At 36.9% G+C, this 24,929-nt stretch overlaps 1 protein-coding gene across 1 annotated transcript; it reads left to right on the top strand.

The window, feature by feature from the left end:
• Positions 1–667: 667 nt before the first annotated feature.
• On the top strand, positions 668–19,432 carry LOC140144718 (cystathionine beta-synthase-like). The gene is made up of 9 exons (XM_072166531.1): positions 668–741; positions 1,852–1,995; positions 10,007–10,122; positions 11,433–11,567; positions 11,862–12,146; positions 13,203–13,294; positions 13,650–13,860; positions 15,845–15,950; positions 17,178–19,432. Exons 2-9 carry the CDS (start codon positions 1,892–1,894, stop codon positions 17,293–17,295), a joined length of 1,167 nt encoding a protein of 388 aa, XP_072022632.1. The 5' UTR covers positions 668–741; positions 1,852–1,891; the 3' UTR covers positions 17,296–19,432.
• The last annotated feature ends 5,497 nt before the right edge of the window (positions 19,433–24,929 follow it).

The raw sequence follows: 24,929 nt of genomic DNA, 5'->3' as shown, positions 1-24,929 counted from the left end.
CATTGCCCCCCCCTTTGACATGCCAAAAATCCTTCCCCCCCCCCTTTTGGTGTGCCAAAATATCTTTGCCCTCCCCTTACACATGCAATATTTTTGGGAACCTCAACCTTAAATTGTCTTATCATTTAATGCGAGCGGTGCGAGCTCGAAATTTTGCATATTTGAACGTACGTGTTCCTACCGTTTTCCTACACCTTTAGGCGTAATATAGAAAAAGTGCCCACAATATATGTGCCAAAAATCGCTTGCCCTCCACCCTTTCGACCTGCCAAAAATCGCTTGACCTCTTTTCGACCTGCCAAAATGCTCGCCCCCCACTTTGGCCTGCCAAAAATCTTTGCCCCCACCCCTATAATTCACCACCCCAGGGTACACATAATTATTGCACCACCCCTGAGGAACAAAACAAAACAAAACAAAATAAAAACAAAACAAAACAAAACAAAAACAAACAGACAAAAAAGAAAAGAAAATCAAAACAGCAGTAACTATATGATGTAACGGCTATATATAATTTGTTCTAGTTCACGGAAATTTACAGAGTAAGAAATGACATATTTCGAGACGTGTGCAGGAACGAGAAGCATATAATTACTGATTTCGCTCATAACACGCGATCACGGCTTTAATACGTGCAACATATCTCGTATGCCACATTCATGTTCATGTTCAGAATTGAAGCATATGGAACTGGATGGAGCAGGGGTGTGCAATATTTTACGTTATATACAGATAAATCGAGTAAGTATGGTACATTATGATGATGTGGGGGTGTGTGTGTTATTTGATATGTAGAGGAGCTTAGAGGAAGGGGGTGAGATGTTTGGCGTTGCTTGTGGTGCAATAATTACGTGTACCCCGGGGTGGTGAATTATAGGGGACGGGGGCAAAGATTTTTGGCAGGCCAGGGGGGGCAAGCATTTTTGCAGGTCGAAAGGGGGGGGTCAAGCGATTTTGGGCAGGTAGAAGGGGGGGCGATTTTGGCACAAATATTTTGGGCACCGTTTCTATATTACACCCTAAAAGATGTAGGTAAATATTAGGAACACGTTTAAATATGCAATATTTCCTGCTCGCTTTATTATGATAAGGCAATTTAAGGTTTTTACATTTATTGGGGTTCCCCAAAATCTTAGAGTGTAAAGGGGGAGATTTTTTGGCACGTCAAAAGGGGGCGGTTTGGCACGTCAAAGGGGGGGCACGGATTTTTGGCACGGCCAAAGGGGGGCAAGCAATTTTGGCAGACCACTTTGAGAATTCACAACCCTGGGGTAGACATAATTATTGCACAGCCCCTTATGGTGAAACATTGTAGTTTTAAGGAAAAAAGAAAAAATTCAGAAGTGTGCGACTTTCATATTAAAAGGTGGGAATTGTCTTTAGATATAGTTAGGATGTAGTAGCTGGTATTTGTGGGAGGCGGGAATGGGGTGTGGGGTTACTGTACATAGGTGGTGGTGAGGGTGTTTGGTGTGAGTATGCCTTTGTATTCAGGTATTGGGAAGAGAGTTGCCCGGAGAGTTGATTAAGTGGGGATTAAGTGCTTACCAATTAAATCTAAGTGACGGCTTAAAAACTCGACCGCTGGTCAACCGGCGGTTGAACGCATACCATTCTTCAGAACAAGAAGACCTACCGGTTCTAACCTGACGGCCACCGGCAATTGAGTTTTGAAGCCGTCCCTATAGTAAATATTTACAATCCCCGACTACAAAACGACGAAAGGACTGGTAACACTAGTTCCTGTGGTAACAGAGCTTCACAACTAGAATTCGACTGAGCGGATACAAACGGACATAATATACTTTCATACAATATTAGTCATTATTCTTTGTGCATTTTGTCTAGTAGTACCATATTCTATACTATAGACTAAACCAAGGCATAAACCATGGCAGAGAACGGACATACTTGGGTTTCACCTGAGACGCCATCAAAATGCACTTGGCATGCTGAGAAGGATGTGTCCTCCAGTCCACATTACCAAAGCACAAAGTAAGTATAAAAAGTAATAATATTTAAAAACAGTAATATTAAATCGATTAAATTTCACATAAATCGTTTATATATGTTATTACTTATTGTTGGTAATGTCCCCATGCAAGCTTGTTGATTTTGATGATGAAATTTTCTCCCATTTACACGGGTACATTGTACAATCATAACGGGTTATTTTAACGTGCCTCCTGGCACGTTTGTGCAGTGAGATTAGGAATCCGTGCAGTGAGAATTCGAAATCCGTGCTTAAAATTTATATACGCCATTAAGAGTCAACACTGTGTTGGGGCCAAAATAAAGTATAATTGCTAAATTTTGCACGCTTCGCGCACACTGCTGGTCCATAATACCAGTCGTCACCTTCCCCTCTAAATATTAATGCTTCAGCATCTTATTATGTTACGGTTTGAGGCCAGAATCATGACAATTGTTCAAATTTGTAAACCCATTTTAAAGAGCACACCACTAAATTAATGCGCCATTCGTGTAACCCTAGTGTTTTGAGGTATTTTGGGCTGCTCTTTGGACTAATAACCAGAGAGAGTAGCGTGTTATAGCTTAAAAAAAATATATAAGTGTAAAGCCTATGCATGAATTTGAATCGCTATCGCCAAAGTCGCATTTGTATAATTTATTTAAAAAGTGGGCAGAAACAAGTTTGCAGCCTTGAGAGCAAGCCAATAAAGCGAGGGCGTTGCGGGGGTCGTACCCGGAAAACGAGGCTACCCATGCATTGCAACATAATGTAAAACTTTCATCGATTTGTAATCGACTGGTTATTAACAAATATTTGAGATATTGCCCAAAAGGCCTCAAAACGAGCGAAGAAAACTAGAATTTTAGTGTATTTCAATGGGGGCGATTATTTAGTAGTGTGCTCCCATTAGTGTCAAAAATCAATTTTTGCGCGTATTTGTCCCGGTTAAGTAATTTTAGTTCATGTAGCAGGTCATTGGGTCGGATTTTGACATTTTATTGTGCTCCCCTTGGCCCGACGACCCGACGAGAGTCCAAAAGCAAGGACGCAGCCTGGAATGGCATGTAGGCGATAATGAGTCAAATTGATAACCCTTCCGGCTCAATATCAGGACAATATCAATAAATCTTTCAGGCCCATTTAAGCTCATTTAGGCCTATGACAAACATTCACCATAATTATGGAAAACTTGGTGTGAAAAAGGCTTAACATAATTTAAATTAATGGCAAATGCGCCTTTCCTCACTCTTATGCTCAGGGGCTATTGTAGGGGGGAAAAGACAATGCACGTTGGCAAATGGAAAGTTCTGGTTACATGTACTTTACAATGCCCAATCGGGCTATACTCTGATCAGCTCTTAATATCTTTTGTTTAATATGGAGTTTACACTGATATTTGTTAACTCGTTTATCTGTACTTTTAATTGGAACACATTAGGTGGGTTAAACCGTCCTTTACTCTTATTATATTTAAAATTCAGTTTCCCCTTGTATCATTTATGATCCCAATGTGTTTGTTTGTTCCAGTACACAATGCATAACTTTATTTCTTGCTTTGAAAAATACCTTACTAATAATATTATTATTGTTAAATGTATTATTATTATTTTATATATACTAAAAAGGGTCCAAGAATTCAACCTTGGTTAAACTAGTTTTGAAACTTTGACTTTGAACATTTAATATCATTATTTATATTATCTGCAATTCTCATTTTACAATTTTTCAAAATGTTGGCGTATCAGGACGTGTTGTTGAAAATTTTACATGATTGATCACACGATTAAGAATATTGCAAATAATAGGCAAGCATATTAACCAAACAGTTCGTTAGTCCACCATTCTCATTATTTTGTGATGCGACGTTTTTTCTGCCAAAACTAAATATCTACAAAAAATATATAGACTTTGAAAGCGCATTTGATTTGATTCGATTTATTTTTTATTTTTAAACCTAGCTACAGCTCGATGAAAGTACACACCTGGTTCATTAATATCAAGTTAATGCTATTATGTTTTATTTTGTTATGTGTTATTCAGAAAATATATTACTGGGAGTTATTTAAATAGGTAGGTTTTCATTCAAAATGTAAATCCATTTTATGATGAAAGTACACACCTGGCCCACTAATCCCAGCAAACACAAAACGTTTTCGACATTATTCGCAAAAGGTTACAAAAAGGTTGTCAGAAAACGTTTAAATGTCGGGTTATATAAAAGGTATATTAAGGGTATAAAACGTTTTCATAACAATAAAAAACATTTTCTGATAATCTACTGCCCAGCTCACAAAAAATGTTTTACAGAAAACGTTTAAATGTCGGGTTATATAAAGAGTATAAAAACGTTTTAATAACATTCCAAAAACATTTTTGAAAACTTGATACAAAACATTCTAAACAGAATGTTATTTTGGGGTTGAAAAAATATTTTGCGAAAAATGTTTGCCCAAAATATTTGCAATAACGTTTTAAAAACGTTTTCATGACCTTTATATAACCCGACATTTAAATGTTATTAAAACGTTTTATAAAAAACATTTTAAGAATATTTCTGTGTTTGCTGGGTGCAAATATTTTAACATAATGTTATTTAAGTGTTGACAAAATATTTGCCAAAAAATGTTTGCAAAAATAGTTTACAATAGCATTTTTAAAACATTTTAAAAATATTGTTGTAGTATGTTTTCATACAAAACGTTTAAAAACGTTTTCATGACCTTTATATAACCCGACATTTTAATGTTATTAAAACGTTTTTACCTGAACCAAAAGCCAAAATATAACTTATTTAAAACGTTTTTAAAACGTTTTTGTGTTTGCTGGGATGTTAAGTTAACGATATTATGTTTACAAAATGTTTAAAAACGGTATGTTTTATGTTCATCGTATAAGAAATTGGTTGGATAGTGTTTTTAGATATCTGTAACTTTCGCAACTTTAGTGACATGCAAAGGTGCATATAAGGTATCTGCAAATTATATACAAAAATATTACAAAAAATTAAACGCACTGTCTAAGAACTATATAAATGTCCAAACAAACGTAAAACTTAATCACTAAGATGTTCAGTTAAGATGTTAAATTGTCTACAAGCAATACACAAAAAGATAATACCCAAATGATTTGTTGAGTTTATCATTTATATAGTGTTCAGGAGCGTCTACCAGACAATTCAATGTGGATTGGAGACTTAACTTAAAATATCGGCAGTAAACCTAAAACGTTCGTGAAAATTCCAAAACCATAAATGTCTTCTTTACAATGTTGCAAAAATCATCAAAATCATTGATCTGCGTGTCCCGAGGCTTATCCTTACGAGTGACCAAAATATCATGGAGTAAAAGGCGTTGTACGGCAATAATATTGCTTGATTTTTTTCGCAAAATGAATATATGACTGATTACCACAAGCTATACCCATTATGTAGAGGACTCGATCATCGTACTTTGTAAAGGAACTTCTTTAATATCCTGGTCATTTGTCGGGTTGAAACTTGAATTGTATATAAATATTTAAGCACGGATTTTTAATTCTCACTGCACGGATTTTTATCCTCACTGCACGAACGTGCCAGGAGGCACGTTAAAATAGCCCATGACTTATGCTCGAGAAATCCCATTTTAAGAAAATATACACATATTGAAAAAGATTTTGTTAATGCGCAAATTTACCCACCTTATTGCCATATTAAATTTAGTATTAAAGTGTGGGAAGTTTCGAGCGCTACTCGCGTAATGAATTGTAGGGTATGAGCCTCCGGCACATGTGTTAATGGATTGTCTACAATCCATTAACACATGTGCCGGAAGACATACAATTCATTACGGGCTCCAAGACAAAAATTAACCAAAAGCTGTAATGTGCATCTTTCTTTGGCATGGTTTTAGACCACAATAATTGTCCACATTTGGGTCATTTTATCATTAAATTTACAAATTTTCGCGCATTTGTCCTGGTAAACTAATGTTAGTGGGGGTATTTAGCGGGTCAATTTGAAAATCCCCACCTGGCTGGTCCACCTAAAAGAAGTCTACGTGAGGTCACAAATGTGGCTGGTCTGCCTAAAAGAAGTCTACGTCAGGTCACAAATCTGTCACCCAAATGAGCGATTTTAAAAATCTCGAGCATAGGCAGCGGAAGCGGGGAGGGGACTTCCCCTAAACATAAATAAAAGAAAAATTAAAGTAATATTTTCCTGTGCATCTTCTGTTTTAGTCCGAAAAATGCTGTGTTTGGGGCCAAATATAGGGTAAAATTGAAAAATTTTGCGCGCTTCGCTTGCATTGGCCCACAATACCAAAATTCACACCTTCATTTGGGGCTGATATAGTGTGAAATTAAAAATTTTGACGTCCCAATCAAATCAGCACAAAATATGCTTGCACCTCTAAATTTTAATGCTTCCGCCACCACTGCTCGAAGGGGATTACCCCCTCGGCCCTCACTCCGAAGCCCACTGTCGCAAAAGTAATTAAACTTGCCAACGTGCAGTGACTTTTTCGCCTAAAATAGCCCCTGAATCATAATGAAATACGGAAATTCTTCTGAAACTTAATAATCATGGAAAAAAGTCCAGATTTAGAAGCATTGTTGCATGTTCGTAACTAATTTAAAACAAAACCACAAAAATGTATTGTGCAAAAAGATCCTTCGCAATATTGTCTTCCCGCCCGCATCCACAATATTGCGAAATATGTATTTGATTTTTATTTGACACTTTCTATGACCGTTGATGATGCTGAACAAACAAAGCACAATCATTGTATGAAATCAACCATAATTGCAATATAATTAAATCCGCAGTGCCAAATGCACTACTCGTTTCAAAATAAAAAATAATAAGTATAATTAATAATTAAAAGTTACCGCGACCTTTTTTACAATACCCAACTGTAAACTCGGAATCAATTGTGAAGGACCTAATGTGTACAGAGTGTTTGAATTTATTATTATTTCTTAACCATGTTAACCTTAGCATTATGATTTATCGCACTTTTCTAGTTAAGTATTTAAATTGTGTCACCATCATGATTGGTATACATGTACATATAGGTTATATTCTCACATATAGTCAGGAAGGTCATGGTAATGCTCACGTCAGCATGGATATTCACAATGTGTAATCTATTCATGGTATTAAGTTCACATCCGCACGTATACATTGTGTAATCTATTTGTAACCGGTAATAAATATAATAATAATATAATATAATATAATATGTGACCGTACAGCACGAATGAGCCGTAAATGTCCTCAATTGTATTCTGAGTTACAGTGTAAAATGGGCATGAAGGTCATATTCATAGGTATTTCAATTTGGTGCTACGTGTATCTCATTAAATGAGGTACACGTAGCACCAAATTGAGGTACCTATGAATACGACCTTCATGCCCATTTTACACTGTAACTCAGAATACAATTGAGGACATTTACGGCTCATTCGTGCTGTACGGTCACATATAATATATAATATAATATAATATAATATAATATAATATAATATAATATAATATAACATACAATTGTTATTAACCATGATTAATGTTAGATATTTTGCTGCATTGTTCAACCTCCATACTTGGAAATAGAGAGATTGCGATTTCCAAACCCGGGTTTCCAAACGCAGTCATTACTGGTCGAACACGATAGGATTTCAGGTGTAAAAACTTAGAAAATTTTCTGATATCTTCTTATAGCTTCTGATAGCACGTTAGATTTGTTTGCAGCCCTCACTAGCTATAGCTTTTAATTCAACAAGCTACTTGGGGGAGGGGGCGGTGTCCAACTTCAAGTAATTATTTTGTGTAAGCTAACCCTAAGCCTATTCATAACCCTAACTCTAACCCTAATCCTAACCCTAAATTAACCCTAACCAATCAATGGCAGTGCCTGTTTCAAGCCTATAAGCCTACATGCAGGAACGCCTGCCGAATTCGACTACCAGTTCCAGACCCCGGCTCTATTGGGTAGCTGTGTTAACGTGCCTATGACCGAAATCTTATCGTATTCGACAAGCAATGGTGCTTGGACGCATCGAAGTGAGGTCGCGTATTAAGCCAGTTTTGAAGATTTTGCACGTGCGAAATTAACGTAGGTACATCGCTGAAAACGCACAGAATTGGTCCATTTCTCAACTTATAAAGACAGTCAAGGATAATGAACATACGTAGAAAAGTCTAATTATAATTATGATCCTTTTGATTGTAAAAAATCATTATACTAAAGCAACAGCGATATGTTAAAAACCGACTTCATTTATACGCGATGTTCACACGAAGAGATTGTCCATTGAAATGTGTGTGATACTTTCCGTATAAAAATGACATTGCGATTTCACATTTTGGACACCAACGTCATATGAAACGCAGGTGTTACGTAGAAATATGCTGATTTTACGATATGTCGAAGTTCATGCAACGCGCCTAACTTCAGAACGAAAAAGTCTCATTTTGAAAGTAAAGTCATGATAATGGATGTAGTGATCCCTAATCTATCAAAATATATGTTTTTGGGCAACTAATATTTGGGGAGCACAAAAATACAATTAAGTTTATGCAGCATGTTAACCTTTTTTTGGTTTTTACCGTTTTTTTTTAATCAAAATCAAAAGCGCGCTGTTTGAATTAGGCAGAGACTCGGTAGCCTGCGGTAACTTTTCAATCACTATGCCCTCTATCGACCTATTATAGTCTTTGTTCCAGCCGCCTTGCTCTCCTTCGTGACGAATGAGCACAATCCAGTTTAGAACCGAGACTAGCAATATTTAACACCGTATTAACGTACGTAAAAACGTACGTTAAAACGGAATTTCGACAGAGTGTGCCAAGCGTTCCAAGTACTTTTTTTTTCCAAGATTGTAGACGTAAGAAGTCATATTGTAACATAGTGTTACCTGGCCTGAGCACGAGTTTAAAGTCAAAATATTATGCCGGGTAACCCACTTCATAATATGTGCCCGTACACCACGAATGAGCCGTAAATGTCCTAAATAAATTATTGTATTCTGAGTTACAGTGTAAAATGCGCATGAAGGTCGTATTCATAGGTACCTTAATTTGGGGCGACATGTATCTCATTTTAATAGTCAAACACCTTTTAAACCAATCAATAATCCTTTTGTTGAAGAGGATAATAACATTCTACCTTAGATGCCTATAGAATTCTTAATAGCTCTGGTCTTTGTTTGGCGTTTGGCTAAATCCTGTTCAAGTGGTGGGTTACAAATCATTGTATTTTGTCTAGGTATGTATGAACAACAAATTAACAATGAACAGTGAGAGGACATACCTGAACCTCGTTGACTTGGGGATGATTTGAAATGACCACCAATTATGACTGTTTGATATTTATTACCAGTAATGTAGAAAAAGAGACATATGTAGAAACGAAAAAAGGCACCAGTTTGTTGAAAGAGTAAAGTTAAACAAACCATAACCCCGCTTCTGGATATCGTTTAAAGTCAAATGATATACCATTTTTAAAGCGTATGATATACATTTTCTAAACACGAAATAAAACAAAATTCACCGGAAGGAATTTACGGCTCATTCATCGTGCACAGTCACATATTTTTATTATCATTGTTTAATATTACTTAAGGGTCGTTATTAAAACTTTTTATACCCTTTATATTTTTTATACCCGACAATAAAACATTTTCTATAAAACGTTTTGTGTTGCCGGGTATAGACCACTTGACATCATTGTTCATCAACAAAGGCGAGGGACTGGTCTATCGATATGCTTGAACGAACCGCTACACTGTTCAATGGCTTTCTATAGAAATTTGGTGGGCGATTTAAAATGTACGTGCCCTGAGCAAACGATGCGTACGGTACGCACACTGCAGCGCAAAGAACAACGAAAACTGCCATAATTCGCGCGCATACGGCCGGTCAATGACGTCACATGTCAAGTGGTCTATAGCCTACCTATCGGATCGTGGAATTAAACCACGCTTATCTTTAACGGGATTTAAAAACAAAAGCAAATTGCTTTGATTGTCTTTTAATACGTACTGCTCTAGGGTATTTACTGAAGACAAAACACGCATCCTACCGAACGTCCTACATGTAATTGGCGACACACCGATGGTGCGCATAAATAACATTACCAAGAATACCGGATTAAAATGCGAATTATGTAAGAACACTTTATTATTTATATAATCTTTCATTCATATTGATCACAAGTTGAAGGTTAATTGTCCTGCTCATGTACATTCCTTTTTTATATATTTTGTTGACCAACTTCATCAAAAATGGTTAAATAATATTATGTTTACTTTTAGATACAGGGTGAGTAAAAATAAAAAGTGCAAAAAGGCAGAGAAGCTATTATTTCAAAAGCAAGTTCATTGTTCATTTTGAAATGTTCTATAAATGCAATACTCAAAAGTCACAAGGTGTAAAAAATGAAGTTAACCCCGCTCCACCGTTTTATTTGTATGAGTGATTATTCTGACTGCGACACCCGCTTTCAATGTTTGTCCAAGAGGCGCCTGTATTCTGAATAACAGCACACAGTGCGCAAAACTTGCCTTTTGCCTTCTTTTGTATCTTTTGATGTCAATAAAGTCCCTCGTATTTCTTACCTCTTTCATACCCAGCAAAATCCAACTTAGGTTCTCTATATATGCACAGGCCACACTTCCAGGGCGCCATGAGGCACTGTTTTGAATTGAATAATAATATGTAGGGTTGGAAGAATTCCCATTTCTTAACCTGACTGGCACTGAAGTATTAGATATTTATTTAATGGCACTGGTCTTGAAATAAAAATTTAGTAAGTGTTTATTTTAAGTTTCACACCTTCCTTTGTTTTAAAGATGTTCATTTTTTGATAAGTTAAGTTTCAACAACAGAATGAAGAAATGTATTGGTGGGTTTTTCAAAAGTCGAGCTGAAATGCGTGCAGATTAAAGTAGAATTAATTCATTATTATGAAATATTCAGTAAGTTTTTTTAGGGGTGTGAAGGACTTAAAACAAGTAAGAGACTTTTATTTGAATATAAACATGTCGAAAAAAGGCAAAAATAAAGTTAAAGTCAGTTTTGGACCCGCTTTTGGATCGGCAGTTTTTGTTGCGCCCTGATGTATGCTCTCATTCAAAATCATGGGTAAAAATTGAAAGTGTTTTTCGCAGTAAAAGGGTAATACAATAAAACTGTATAGATGCGATTCACTTAATTCTTCACACATAGTGACTATTAAACATTTTTTTTTAAAGTTTCCAACAACTGAAATATTCAACTTGGTTCTAAAATAATTATATGGCATAATTTCAGGGTTAGAACCAGCCTTAACTTCTTAATGTGCACATCCTTTCCTTCTCGAAAGGACAAGAATGAAGGAATTTTAATATAAACGGCGTATTATATAATAATAATTTATCCATAAAAAGTAATGTTTATTAAAATTACGACATGATTTGCCGAACTTTTTAATTTCAGTGGCGAAACTAGAATTTTTCAACGCAGGTGGCAGTGTTAAAGACCGAATTGCGCGAAGAATGATCGAGGATGCCGAGAGAGATGGTCTCTTAAAACCAGGCTCGACGATCATTGAACCGACATCAGGAAACACAGGTACAGTAATCTTATAGTTATAACCGATATTCTTAAAATTCTGGGTTAATATTTTCAAACAATATTATTACCTGTATATTTAAGTTTACTCCAACAATTATTACTGTCCCTCTTCTATCTCCTCAATCATCCCTTTTTTCTTCGTCAACTTATCGTCCAGCCTCCAATTTATTAGTATTCTTCCAAAACTCGCGGATTGTTCTCTTAGTACATTATGATAAATGACGTTTATACATCCCGTGTATACATTATGATAAAATAACGAGCTGTAACTGGCATTACTTTCACATGCAGGAATCGGAGTTGCATTAGCAGCTGCCGTCAAAGGCTACCGTTGTATCATTGTCCTGCCAGAACGAATGAGTAATGAAAAGGTAGCCCTTCTGCACGCTCTTGGTGCCGAAACGATCAGAACACGCTCAGATGCCGCCTTTGACGAACCAGACTCACACATCGCCGTGGCGCAAAGAATAAACCACGAGATGCCAAATTCTGTTCTTCTTAATCAATATAGAAATGCCGGGAATCCATTGGCTCATTACGACCAAACGGCTGAAGAAATTTTGAGACAATGCGATGGTAAGGATTGACTTGTTTGTCCTTGAGTACAACTTGCTGATAGGTTACAAGACGAATAGTTTATTGAGCCAATCAACAGCAGCAATATAGTAAGAATGGTGTTAGGGCTGAAGACGAATGAGCCGAAATATCTAGAAACTGTGTTTTAATTAGTCACTCAGATGAACATATGTGACCCGGCAGCACAAATGATGTATTCTGAGTTACGGTGTAAAATGTGTACGAAGGTCGTATTCATCGGTTACTTAAGCTGGCCCGACATCTGTCTTATTTTGGTAGTCAAAAACTAATCAATAATCCTATTGTTGAAGTGGATAGTAAGCTTCTACCTTAGATGGCTATAGAACTTTTAATAGCTCTGGTCTTTGTTTGCTTTTCCTAAATCCTGTTCAAGTGGTGGGTTACCAGGCATTGTATTTTGTACAGGTATGCATAACCAACAATTAACAATGAGAGAACTTTCTTAAACCTCGTTGACTTGTGGATGATTTGAAATGACCGCCAATTATGACTGTTTGATATTTATTGCCAGCACTGTGGGAAAAGAGACACATGTAAAAACGTAAAAAGCTATAATTTTGTTGAAGGAGCAAAGTTTAACAAACCATAACCCCGCTTCTGGATCTCGTTTGAAGTCAAATGATATACCATTTTTAAGTTTATGATGTTTATTTTTTAAACACGAAATAAAACAAAATTGACCGGGGGAGGAATTTACGGCTCATTCGCCGTGGACGGTCACATATCACGTAAACCAATCAGAAACACTGTAAGAAATGGCGCTTGGGTTGCGTTATATCATTTTTGTTGAAATAAGGTGATATTGTAAGAATAATGATTTTGCTTTGTTTACCCTTTTTGGGCTGGTTTTATCCTAAATTACAAATTTAAAATAAACGTCCAACCGTTTTCCTATTTCAAGTACTTGGACATTAATTTATAATTTTTAAATTTTCAGATACAATATGTATATTGTCCGCTTACGATCAGTACCTGAATATTTTTGTTTGACTTAAAATCACATCAACTGTAAAATAATCTTTATTGTTCCGTCAGGAAAAGTTGATATGATTGTTGCTGGAGTTGGTACAGGAGGAACAATTTCAGGAATTGGGAGGAAAATGAGAGAGAAATGTCCAAATTGCAAGGTAAATGGTAAAGTACCATAATTATGATTAACATAATTTCCATGCATTATCATCAATAGTGTGTGAGCCCGGGGTTTGGACGGTACCGGGGGGGGGGAGGACAAAGCTGCACTTTTACCATAGGTAGTTGACATCATGGGCTACACAAAAATGCCTGATATCAATTGAACCGGAGTAGCTTTTGGCGGGAAAATGTTATCGAACTTTACACAGACCCAAACTTCGAAGTTGCTCAAATTAGCGTTATGGTCAAGGCCTAGGATCAACCAAATCTCCATCCTGTGATTGGAAATTATAGCAACTGTTTTAACCCATACATGCCTAAAACCGTTCTATTGACGACCCCTTCCCACAGATCGTAGGTGTAGATCCAGAAGGCTCCGTATTGGCACATAAAGAAGACGCCGACAAACCCGATTCTGCTCATTTTGAGATAGAAGGGATCGGTTATGATTTCATACCAACGGTCTTGGACAGTTCAATGATAGACGACTGGGTCAAGTGCAATGACCAAGACTCATTCCTAATGGCCAGGAGACTGATCAAAGAAGAAGGCCTTCTCTGTGGTAAGCGATATCAATTTATTTATCCATAATAATCATGATAATCGTCATGACACTGTGTATACTTTCAGTCATCTGGGATTTGATCAATTAGTAGATAATTAAATCTGGTCAACCAGAAAAACTCACTTTTGGTCAGATGGAATCACCGACGTTTCGGCCAAAACCTTTGGCCTTCAGCTGGGTGGATGATTTAGGGTCATCCGAGGTCAATCGATGAGGAAGTTGCTAGATGACCCGATCCCAACCATGCGACAGATTCACTCTAACGCCCCCGCTCCTGTTGAGTGACGGTTGTTCGGCATGGTTGGGATCGGGTCATCAAGCAACTTCCTCATCGATTGACCTCGGATGACCCTAAATCATCCACCCAGCTGAAGGCCAAAGGTTTTGGCCGAAACGTCGGTGATTCCATCTGACCAAAAGTGAGTTTTTCTGGTTGACCAGATTTAATTATCTACTAATAGATAATCGTCATGGTTTTGAATAATGCCGCAAAAGATAAGAATGGATTTTCCAGTTGAAATCCATACTTCCCCTATGGAAGACATCAAAGAGCTTTTAAATAGAAATAGAGTCGCAATAGATTATATAATCTTTTGTTCGTTTGATGCCGATTAGAAGTTGCGACAGGCTATTCATAAAAGTGGTACCATTGTTTCGAATAAAGGGGTTCCGCCATTAAATTGGTCACTGATCCGGCATCATATTAACGCTCTACACAACAGGAGAGTATCAATAAGTGACCACACTACCATGACTACAGTCATGTGTAAGGGCAGTCATGTGTAAAGTGGTACCATTGTACTCACGTATCCCAAATGTGTGCTTGTGTGGGTCTGAAGTTTATAAGGAGGCTTTAGCTGTCGATGCAATCATCTTTACCACCCACCTGACGTTAGGCGTTTCATTTAAATAAATTGAATGCTCTTGCTGATCGATTACACATAATGTATGAAGGCTGCCATGTCCAGTCCATATATCTATATTACACTATAATGGTAATCGCTATACGTATACATGTAAGTATAAGTATAGGCCTATAAAGGTTGTTTTTAAGAAATGTCCATTTAATTTTATTTTAAGAAGGAGATTGGTATAGAAATATTGGCGTACCCAAAGAGGAGAGGGGTTTGGGGAGGGGCAGATTCACCTCTGTGAGAAGTCTTGGGAGGGGAGGAGGGAGGAAGAGGGGAGGAGGGGATATGGAGAATGAGAGAGGGCTGGAGGAAGGGAGAAATAAAAAGATATAATAAAGACAAGTAGATAAATAGAAATATAAGGAAAATGATGGGAATGAGAGAGGGAGGGTGAGAGGGGACAATGAGAGCGAGGGAGTGATAAAGTGTAGGCCTAGGAAAGAATAAGTACAGAGAAGGGAAAAGAAAGGAATGATGAATACATTTAATAATAATTATTAGGCCTATATAATAACTAAACACATAACAGCACTGGGCAGCCATTCGATGATGTCAATGCCTTTATTCGTTACGTATTAAAACGCCCAGTCAGATGTATTTCACACCTACCAAACACAACTCACCCAAGTTCGCAAACTGGACGTTGAATGTACACTCTCATGAATATTGATTGGCAACATTTTCCAATATGTCAGCGCTCTAATCGGAAACAATAGAACAATAGACCCTGCAGAGCGTTGGAAGACATGACCTTAATCTCCCACACAGGGAGTGTGTGTTTCAAATGAGCTCAAACATGTCAAACGGGGTTAGCTGAATGGGTGAATTCATTTGAAATTCTACAAGGGGTGTATGGATTTCAACTGCAAAAGACAAATACCTTTCTGTTGTGATGTGCATGGTTGGGGTTTGAGTGTTTAAATGGTTTTGGGTTGAGCGGAAACGGATGAGTTTTTTTTGGAATGTCATGAATGTGTAGGAGTAGGTGTGTATCCATGTATCTATTATCGTTATTAAGTAGGACCATTACAATACCGTCATCACGGTGCGAAACTTCTTTATTTCAGGTGGGAGCAGTGGTGCAGCAGTACACGCAGCCTTGGAAGCAGCACAAAGCCTAGAAGAAGGACAGCGTTGTGTTGTGATTTTAGCAGATAGTGTCAGGAATTACATGTGAGATTTACTCTATTCCTATCTTATTTGAATTTAGTCAACCATTCCATGTTCACACATGTCATAAGTAGACCTATACACTTTTCTCTCAGAATTAACAACCATCTTGATCCTGACGAGCTCTGATGGCAAATCTTTATTATCGGCTCCATTGTAATCACGGATAAAATGGACATCTAGAGGGATCGAACACGGTACCTAAGATCCAAACGACTGTGCCACACTATACCTCGACAACTTAGGCCAACAGACAAATAAAATATTTTGGTTGGAAATTATATCCCGAAATATCCGCTTCATAAAGCCTGGTACAGGTACATTTTGATCACCTTAATTTAGAAAAGATATTGCTAAGCTGCAAAAGTTATTCATTCTTGGCACCACGTCCAATTTGGTCCTATAGCGATATCGGTGCACGGTTAGATACCGATGTTTCTTTCTGTCACACCATGGCGACGTAATAAACTGCATCATGCAAAATATTTAATACTTGCAGAGTGTTGCCGTTGTTCATTTAAATCTAAAACGAAAGCACTATGCAAATAATCCGGACCTGACAGGAAGAGTCATCGGTAGCTATATTGGGGCGCCGATCTCGCTAATAGGACCGAATCAGACGTTGTGCATTAGAGTAAATGATTAATCTGTAACCTGAAATACGCGTAGTGAGGGATCTATGGAAGTAGCCATTTAAATATTTCAATTTCTTTGCCATAAAATGTTAGCTTTTACTGTCAGATACATCGCGTTTTAATTTTGAGCCGAGCAACCAGCGCCAATGTCGCCAATACGTATCACTCCTTCGGTCGTGTTACAGTACAATCCTTTGTTGTGTAGATCACCGTCCCGCACGCCATGTACGTATGTTATGTACTGTGTTATGAACATCGCGGATGCGTTCGACTAATATTTCCATTTTATTTAAAATCTCGGATTTTAACAAAACTACAGCACCTAGGGTCTTGATTTTTGCAGGGTATGTTGGTTTAATAAAGTACAATATAATCGTGTAAAACAGAATTTTGATAAATATTAAGGGCGTCCTCCTCAGCAAATGTTATAATATGCCTTTAAAGTCCGTGACAGTTGTTTAGGACTCGTAGATTTTAGATCTAAATATAATGACCTTTGGAGATCTTGGTGTACTTCGAACACTGTACTGCATGCTATCCAAACATAGGTTGGGCTACTATGTAAAGGTGTTTTTATGTTATCTTCTTCCATCAGGACGAAGTTTTTGTCAGATGACTGGATGATAGAGAAAGGGTTCATGGACAAGAAAACCAAGCAGGAAGAGTCTGTCATGGGAGGAACCGTGGACTCCAATGGTACTGACAGTAGGTAGTATCATGGAATCGAACATGGGACCTTCGACTAAAAGTCAGCAAAATAATTGTATTGATATCGTTGTCATTCCTGCTTACCGACGAACACCAGATAACTATAATCTGTTTGTATTTATCCAGCAAAAGAGGATGTGCACATTTATCTCCGGGAGACGTTAAGTGATGACGTCACGCGCATTACCGCCAACAAATACCGTAGAATTTAATCCTCATATATCTGAGCCTTTAAATGAGTGTCGTTTACGAAAGAGATGATAAGCAGACGCCCTCTACAAAGATTATTACAACAGCTTGCTCTGACAATAATACTTCCTTGTACAGCCGACTGTATCAGTATAATAAAGTTGCTCAAACTCCAAATAATGTTTTTGTTGAGAGCGTCTGTACTATTTTTCATCTCTTTCGTCAAAACAACTCTGCAAAGAGGTGTAGTATCAACAAAAGTCCGAACATGAATGTTACACGTTCGAATCCCCAATGCATATGAATGGCCAAGTGGTCCAAAAAACGCGTAAGATAAACGTGTAAGGTTACACGTGTAAGATTGCATCTTACACGTGTAAGGTTGTATCTTATACGTGTAAGATTGCATCTTATACGTGTAAGAATGAAGCGGGAATTTTAAATTGACGAATCACAGAGTAAGAAATCACAAACAACCAATCATCTCAGGCGTAACAAACTTCAACCAATAATATGTAAAGACGTTTTGTGATTTGTAACACCCACGACTTCTTATACGTGTAAGATTTGAATTTTAGTGATGGACGATACGTGATATTATTGGCGGCGAACCGAGGATAATGAGAGCTCGTCACCAAAATCTTAAACGAGGCATTTTCTTAATTTGTATAAGTACTACAATGTCCTGTATTTTATGACGAATCTCGGTCAGGAATTGTTCCGACTGTTGGTCCGTCATGGTCACATCCCGATTTATCTCACTTTTTTGCTACTTTTTTCAGTTATCTGGAGTCAATTAATACTCATATTAATTAAATTTCAAAAGGTGATTTTGAGCCGAGCAACCAGCGCCAATGTCGCCAATACGTATCACTCCTTCGGTCGTGTTACAGTACAATCCTTTGTTGTGTAGATCACCGTCCCGCACGCCATGTACGTATGTTATGTACTGTGTTATGAACATCGCGGATGCGTTCGACTAATATTTCCATTTTATTTAAAATCTCGGATTTTAACAAAACTACAGCACCTAGGGTGTACTTCATTTGCACTTCATTTTGATATACAAGTAGTTAATCAGCAATTTTACATAATAAATAATTGTTGAATGAATCCGTATATGGGTAATAATAGTGTCCTGGGGTACCGCTTTAAGTTTTTGACAATTAATTTCCATTGGTAGGGACACTTCATTACACATGTCATGTATTATGCTGTATTCGTAAGTAACATTTCAGTATTTGTAGGTAAGAATTAGACTTTTGGTGGATATCGCAATCAAATCTTCATTTTATAAAGCACTTTGAATGTATTATTTTCTTTATGTGCGTTTATTGATACTTGAGACCCTATCATGTATATTTAATGTAGGTTCACAGTGGTTGAAAGAGGATTGAAGTAAGAAACAAAGGCACTAAAGTGACTTTAATTTGCTTAATTGCACACAAATCGCTTAAAACCGTTATTGCAGACTTGTGAAGTCCATCTTGGTGTCAGTTACGTCTTGTGGCACTTCATTTGAGGGCAACTATAATTAACTTTGTACTAGGGTCCACCACTGTGTTGTCTAGATCATGAGACAATGAGAAAAGTCGTTTTTGTCCATGGTATTCGTAGGTAAACTTAGCGAAAACGTCAAAAGTTACCTTCGAATAAACCAATTTGGACACGAATTACTCAAACCAGAAGGTCGGTAAACGTTTAAAATGAAACACACATGACAGCTGACAAATCCAAGTATTTATCCCTTCTAATCTTCTTCGAATCTGATTTTTCTTTCAAATGAGCAGACCGTCGTCTATTTCAGTACATATTTTTCAACAATTAAGCCGTATTCAGTTTTGCATGGTGGGCATGTATGTGAATTCGCAACTTTCATTGACATATGATTTGATAGCAAACATACAGGCCTTCGTTATGTACCAATATGGGCATTGGCATGAATGGCGGTGTTTCACAATACTGTCATGATGTCAATTGTATTCGTAGGTAACATTCGGTTACCGAAATTTACCTACGATTACTTGCTTTTATTGTTGACATCTCAGAAATATTTAAACGCAGGCTATTGAAACTTGATAGAAATAAAGAGTGTATTACCCTGCACCTATTGCTTAACTATTGTTTACTATTCTCTCAGTTTGTGGAAATGACACAGCTTTTAACATGTATTCGGAGGTAATGCATATTTTTTACCAAACCTACCTTTGTGCCATTTAGAATTTCTGGCAGCTAAACACAATAATAAAGATGTCCGAATGCAATGCATTTCAGTATTGGACATATCAAAGCTTGTATCAATTGCGCATTTATTAGTGATTTCCATTTTTTAAAGATATATTTAGTGCTATGAAAATTTGTATTCGTTGGTAATGAAAAAAAATACCACTCAAAAAATTATCACAAAAAATGCACAATTATGTACAAATATGTGAAAAATTGAATAGGCAATCTTTGAATATACACCTTTCAGGAAATCAATTTAGATTCAATCCAATGACTTCTTTTCATAACTGATTTAGATGTTTTTAAAAATACTTTCAGAAATATTGTGAAAAAATGGGTAAAAATAGCATGTTTTGGGGTCTCTGTGTCTAAGTTTTTCACAGAAGGGGTCTTATTATATATGGCGCGAAGCGTATGATCAAGGCGAATAAACACAATACAAAAACAAATGCCAATTGATTAATACTTTTAAGTTATGGCCCTGAACATGCCGTGTACACTTTTCATTGGATTCGACCATATATAGATTACAAAAACATTAAAGGACCCTGTGTAGTTTGGTCCCATAGCGCTATCGGTGCTACGATATATACCGATGGCTCTTTATGAGGGCACGGTGGCCCAGCGGTACAGGCTCTACCTCACAATCGGAGGGTTGCGAGTTCGAGCCCCGGTGGTGCCATCATGTTGTGCATTTAGGCAAGGCACTTTACCTCACTTGCCTCTCTCTACCCAGGTGTGAAATGGGGAGCTGTTAGGAATATTGTCCATTGAGCGCCGCCCAAAGGTATGAGTATGCCTTGGGCATTGTATGGCAGCTGACATGTTCTAACAACAGCTGAATAAATGTAAAGCGCTTTGATACACGTGAAAGGCGCTGTATAAATGCCAACATTTATTTATATCGAATGTAATAAATTGCATCGAGCACAATAGTGACATTTGTTTAGTGCTATTGGTTCTGAGATGTTGTTGCTATTGTTTACTAGTCCCAGAAGACATTTTACTATGGATCTTTACAAATCCGTTAGATCGTCGTATCGGTACATTCCGAGAAAGAAAAAGAGCAAGGTAAAACAACCTTGTCTGTTTGGTTTATAGTTTGTCTGATATGGGCTATTCTAGAAAATAAGTGCACACCCCCTATAGACAGTAGACTTCGGTTGTATATATAAATGCGCTTTTATAAATGCGCACGTGACCAGATGGCCAGCGCCATATTTGCATTACATCACTGTCGATCACTGAAATGGCGACCATTGAAGGAGTGGCTACAGTTGTGACCTTGTTTCGTGGCTAGCACTGACAAGGAACATTGGCTGGAGGTTCGATGCTATAAAGTTGCAAGGATAAATCATGGATATCAAAGGATCATGATTATTGCACAGCACCCCCATGTACAAACATAACTAATGTTTATTTATTTATTTATTATTTATTTCCCCTTCCCCCTTCCCCCAAAACCACCCTCCCCCCTTTTACACTCATAAATTAATTGCTTTTTTGCCAACTTTCCCCTTCCGTGTAAAGTAAAACTTTATAAGCCGGTTGAATCAAACTGAACAAAATTGACGTATACAATTATTACAATATAATACCATGACAATAATGTGTATGACGAGATCTAACTTACTAGCTGAATAAACCTCAAACCATGCATCACATACGTGATTGTACGTCAAATTGTCATATAACGTATGAGCGTGATGTATAGTATAGTATACGAGTCTTCCTCAACATCTTCCAGCCGGGATGATTAGATCATGTACAGTCATCTACGTGTTGAATGTTGATACTCTAAATTATACGTCAAAGGGTGACAAAGGGTGTACAGATTACCGATTTAGCATGGGGACACAAAAAGGTGCTTAAAACACATTTTGAATTTATTTTTTTGTCCATTTGCGAGCGAATGAGTAAGTTAGAGTTGAGGAGGTCGGGCGGGGACATCTAGCCTATTAGTTTGAGAGGGTCATTATACCGAAAAGGGCTAAAGTTATAGTTTCCTCAATTTACGTTATAATTAGAGTTAGAATTAGGTTCAGAGTTATGTTCATTGGCGGCACTACGGGGGGGAGATACTTATCCTGACTCCCAAATAAATAAATCTATGACCCCTTCCTTCCGAAGAAAATGACAGCCCCTAAGTTCCCTACGTGCAAACATTATCAAATAACATCATCGGCAGCTACCCAGTTCTGACTTTAATGCCAGTAAGAATCACATTTCGTCATCAATATGGCCAATTGCCACGCCCATTTAGCAGGGAAATAATGAAATATAAGTTTTAAATCAGCTATATCTAGCTTTTCCGTCATAATTTTTTTTTTTTTTAATGGAAAATCCAAATAAATAGTTTATGTGTTGGGTCAAATTATTTTGCCCTTTGCAATCAATGCCACTATTTTGCAAAACCAATTTTCCTTGTAACCTGTCATTTTCGCCTATACTTTTGTGCACATCTGGGTACCTTACATTGTTGAACACGGTATGGCGACTTGTAGATGTCACGTGCGCATTTATAAGAGCGAATTTATATATATATACCCGAAGTCCACTGATAGAGGAGTAACTTTTCAATAAAAGAAATATCTGGATTTCCAATATCACTTGAAAAATCTTGAGGATATCTGATTCTGAACTATATTCAGCTGGATTTTTCGCCTGTTGACATTTTTAAATTCTGGATTTCAAACAATCACGACTGGACAAAATGTCCGGAAATGCGAACTCCTCTATAGGGAGTGTGCATTTTTCTGGAATAGCCCAATGCGCCCAGTGATTTTGATCACTTGTTCCAGTATATGTTTGTTCTGTTTTCCAGACACTTCTGTGGGCTCTGGAATTGGTAGTTTTTGGTCATTTAACTTTGCCTGTTTATGAGCGCACATTTGTTGTTTGGTTCATCGTATCTGCCTTTGTCCACATTGATGTATTTGAACACTTCCGTGGGCCTTGGTATTGGTAATATTTGGCTATCGAACTTTGCTTACTTTTGTGCCTACATTAGGTGTTTTTATCCCCCTCTGCGTACCGTCGGGTTATATGTAACTATCCATCTCAAACCGCTCGTAAAGTCGACAAATTGTATTTCGAGTTATAGTGCAAAATGTGCATAAAGGTTGTATTCATACTTATGTTTGTCCTACATGTTTCTCATTTTAGTGTCAATCAAACGCCAATCTTTAATCCTATTGTTGAAGAGGATAATAAGCTTATACTTATGTAAGATTTAGTAAATAGCTCTAGTTTTTGGTTGCTTTGGCCAAATCCTGTTCAAGTGGTGGGTTAACTAACAATCAACAATGAGAGGACATTCCTGAACCTCGTTGACTTGGGGATGATTTGAAGTAACCGCCAATTATGACAATCTGATATGTAATGCGATATGTAAGCGATGTGGACAAAGTGAAATAATGTAGCACCAAAATAATATACCTTTTACTGAAGGAGCAAAGTTTAACAAGCCATAACTCCGCTTTTGGATATTGTTTGAAGTCAAATGATATATCATTGTAAAGCTTATGATATATATTTTCTAAACACGGAAGAAAACAAAATTGACCAGGGGCACACTTTACGAGCGTTTCGACGTGGACGGTCACAAAAAAGGTCATGAAAACGTTGTATGAAAACGCACTACAAAATTATTATCGATTATCCAGAATGTTTTGTCAACTTAAATAACATTATGTAAGAATATTTGCAGTACGTTATCATGAAAAGTTTTATATAGCCTTGATATAACACGATATTTAAACGTTTTCTAAAATGCACAACATGGAAAAAGCAACAATAATTATATCCAATCAGGTAGTTTTCTAAACGTTTTTGTCATTTATTACTGCACATGTAGTCGACACATAATAGGTAAAATACCATTGCAAGCCTTCGCTAGAAGTATCGATTTGCGGCTGCACATAGTACGGTAAACATTCTATTTAGATATTTTTGTCTGGGTACGAAAAATGTACTTTACATTAATATTATCATTCATTAACCCTACATGTATTAAATTCAGTTCATTTAGCAATGTTTAGCGAAGTTTGAAAGTTAACTTAAAACTTTTTCATTCAGTAATCGATGCTTAACATTAACTGTCCAACGGTTGTTTGGAGGGTATTAGTAGAGAGACTACTTTCTGGCTACATAGGGTTACCTGCATCATTTTTGGACAAAGGTGCCAGCCAGATTTATAGAATTAATGGTTAGAGTCTCCTCTGTCTGTTTCACCTGGCTGGCACTAAAAAGTGACGTGAACTGAGATATTTTTAATTGCTTAAAGATGTGTTTTTTGTTACTTTTTCCCCATTTTTACCCCAAAATGTCAAATCTAAAAGTAGCTAATTTTTTACCATGTAAAATTGACTTTTTTTGGTCAAAATTGAACAATTTCATCAAAATAATGCATTTCACCCAAAATATTGCATCAAGATAATAGAGATGATTTTTTTGGTTAACAAATATTGAATACACATATGTGACGTGTCATGTCAAAATCAGACACTTTTGGGCAGGTTATAAATTTTGAGGTTTTTACATATCTTAAATATAGAGATATTTTGCTCCATAACGCCATTTTCCCAATGAAATCGGACATTCCTAAGTGAAGATAATGAGTTCGTAAGTTATGGTAATATAAAATTGGAAATTGAGATATCGGCCTTTAAAAATATTATTGACAATGTTGAGAGTAGGAATTACCTTGAAAAATGTCTCAAAAATACAAGATGCCAGTTATATTCCGGTATAAAACTATCAGACAATATTTTTAACATTAATAACATCACAAATTCGCAACAAACGCAAATTGTGAAAAAATCACCCCGGGCAGATTTTTGTTTATTTCTCCATTTACGATCCTGCCCAAAAGTGTCTGCTTTTGACATGACACGTCACATATTACATGTATTCTCCACAGCAAATGTGAAAGTCATACTAAATTTTCTTTCAAAGTCATATCTGTTTTAATAATTGCCACTTTTGGTACAAAAACTGTAAAACAGTCACAAGAACTTCATTTTTTAACTCAAATATCTCAGCTTAAGTCACTTTTCAGAAATGCCAGACGTTCAAATCAGAAAGATGAGACCTTCGTGGTTAATTTTAATCCGGCTGGCACCTTTGTCCAAATATCATACACGAAAATCTAGAGCAGATAGACGGATGTGGCCTCTCTACTTTATTGTGAAATTCGAAACATGTTGCATTTTGAACCAAGGAA

The sequence above is a fragment of the Amphiura filiformis genome, unplaced genomic scaffold (assembly GCF_039555335.1).
Source record: "Amphiura filiformis unplaced genomic scaffold, Afil_fr2py scaffold_75, whole genome shotgun sequence".
In the NCBI taxonomy this organism is placed as follows: domain Eukaryota; kingdom Metazoa; phylum Echinodermata; class Ophiuroidea; order Amphilepidida; family Amphiuridae; genus Amphiura; species Amphiura filiformis.
The sequence above is the reverse complement of the archived record's forward strand: the minus strand, read 5'-3'. Positions and strand labels throughout refer to the sequence as shown.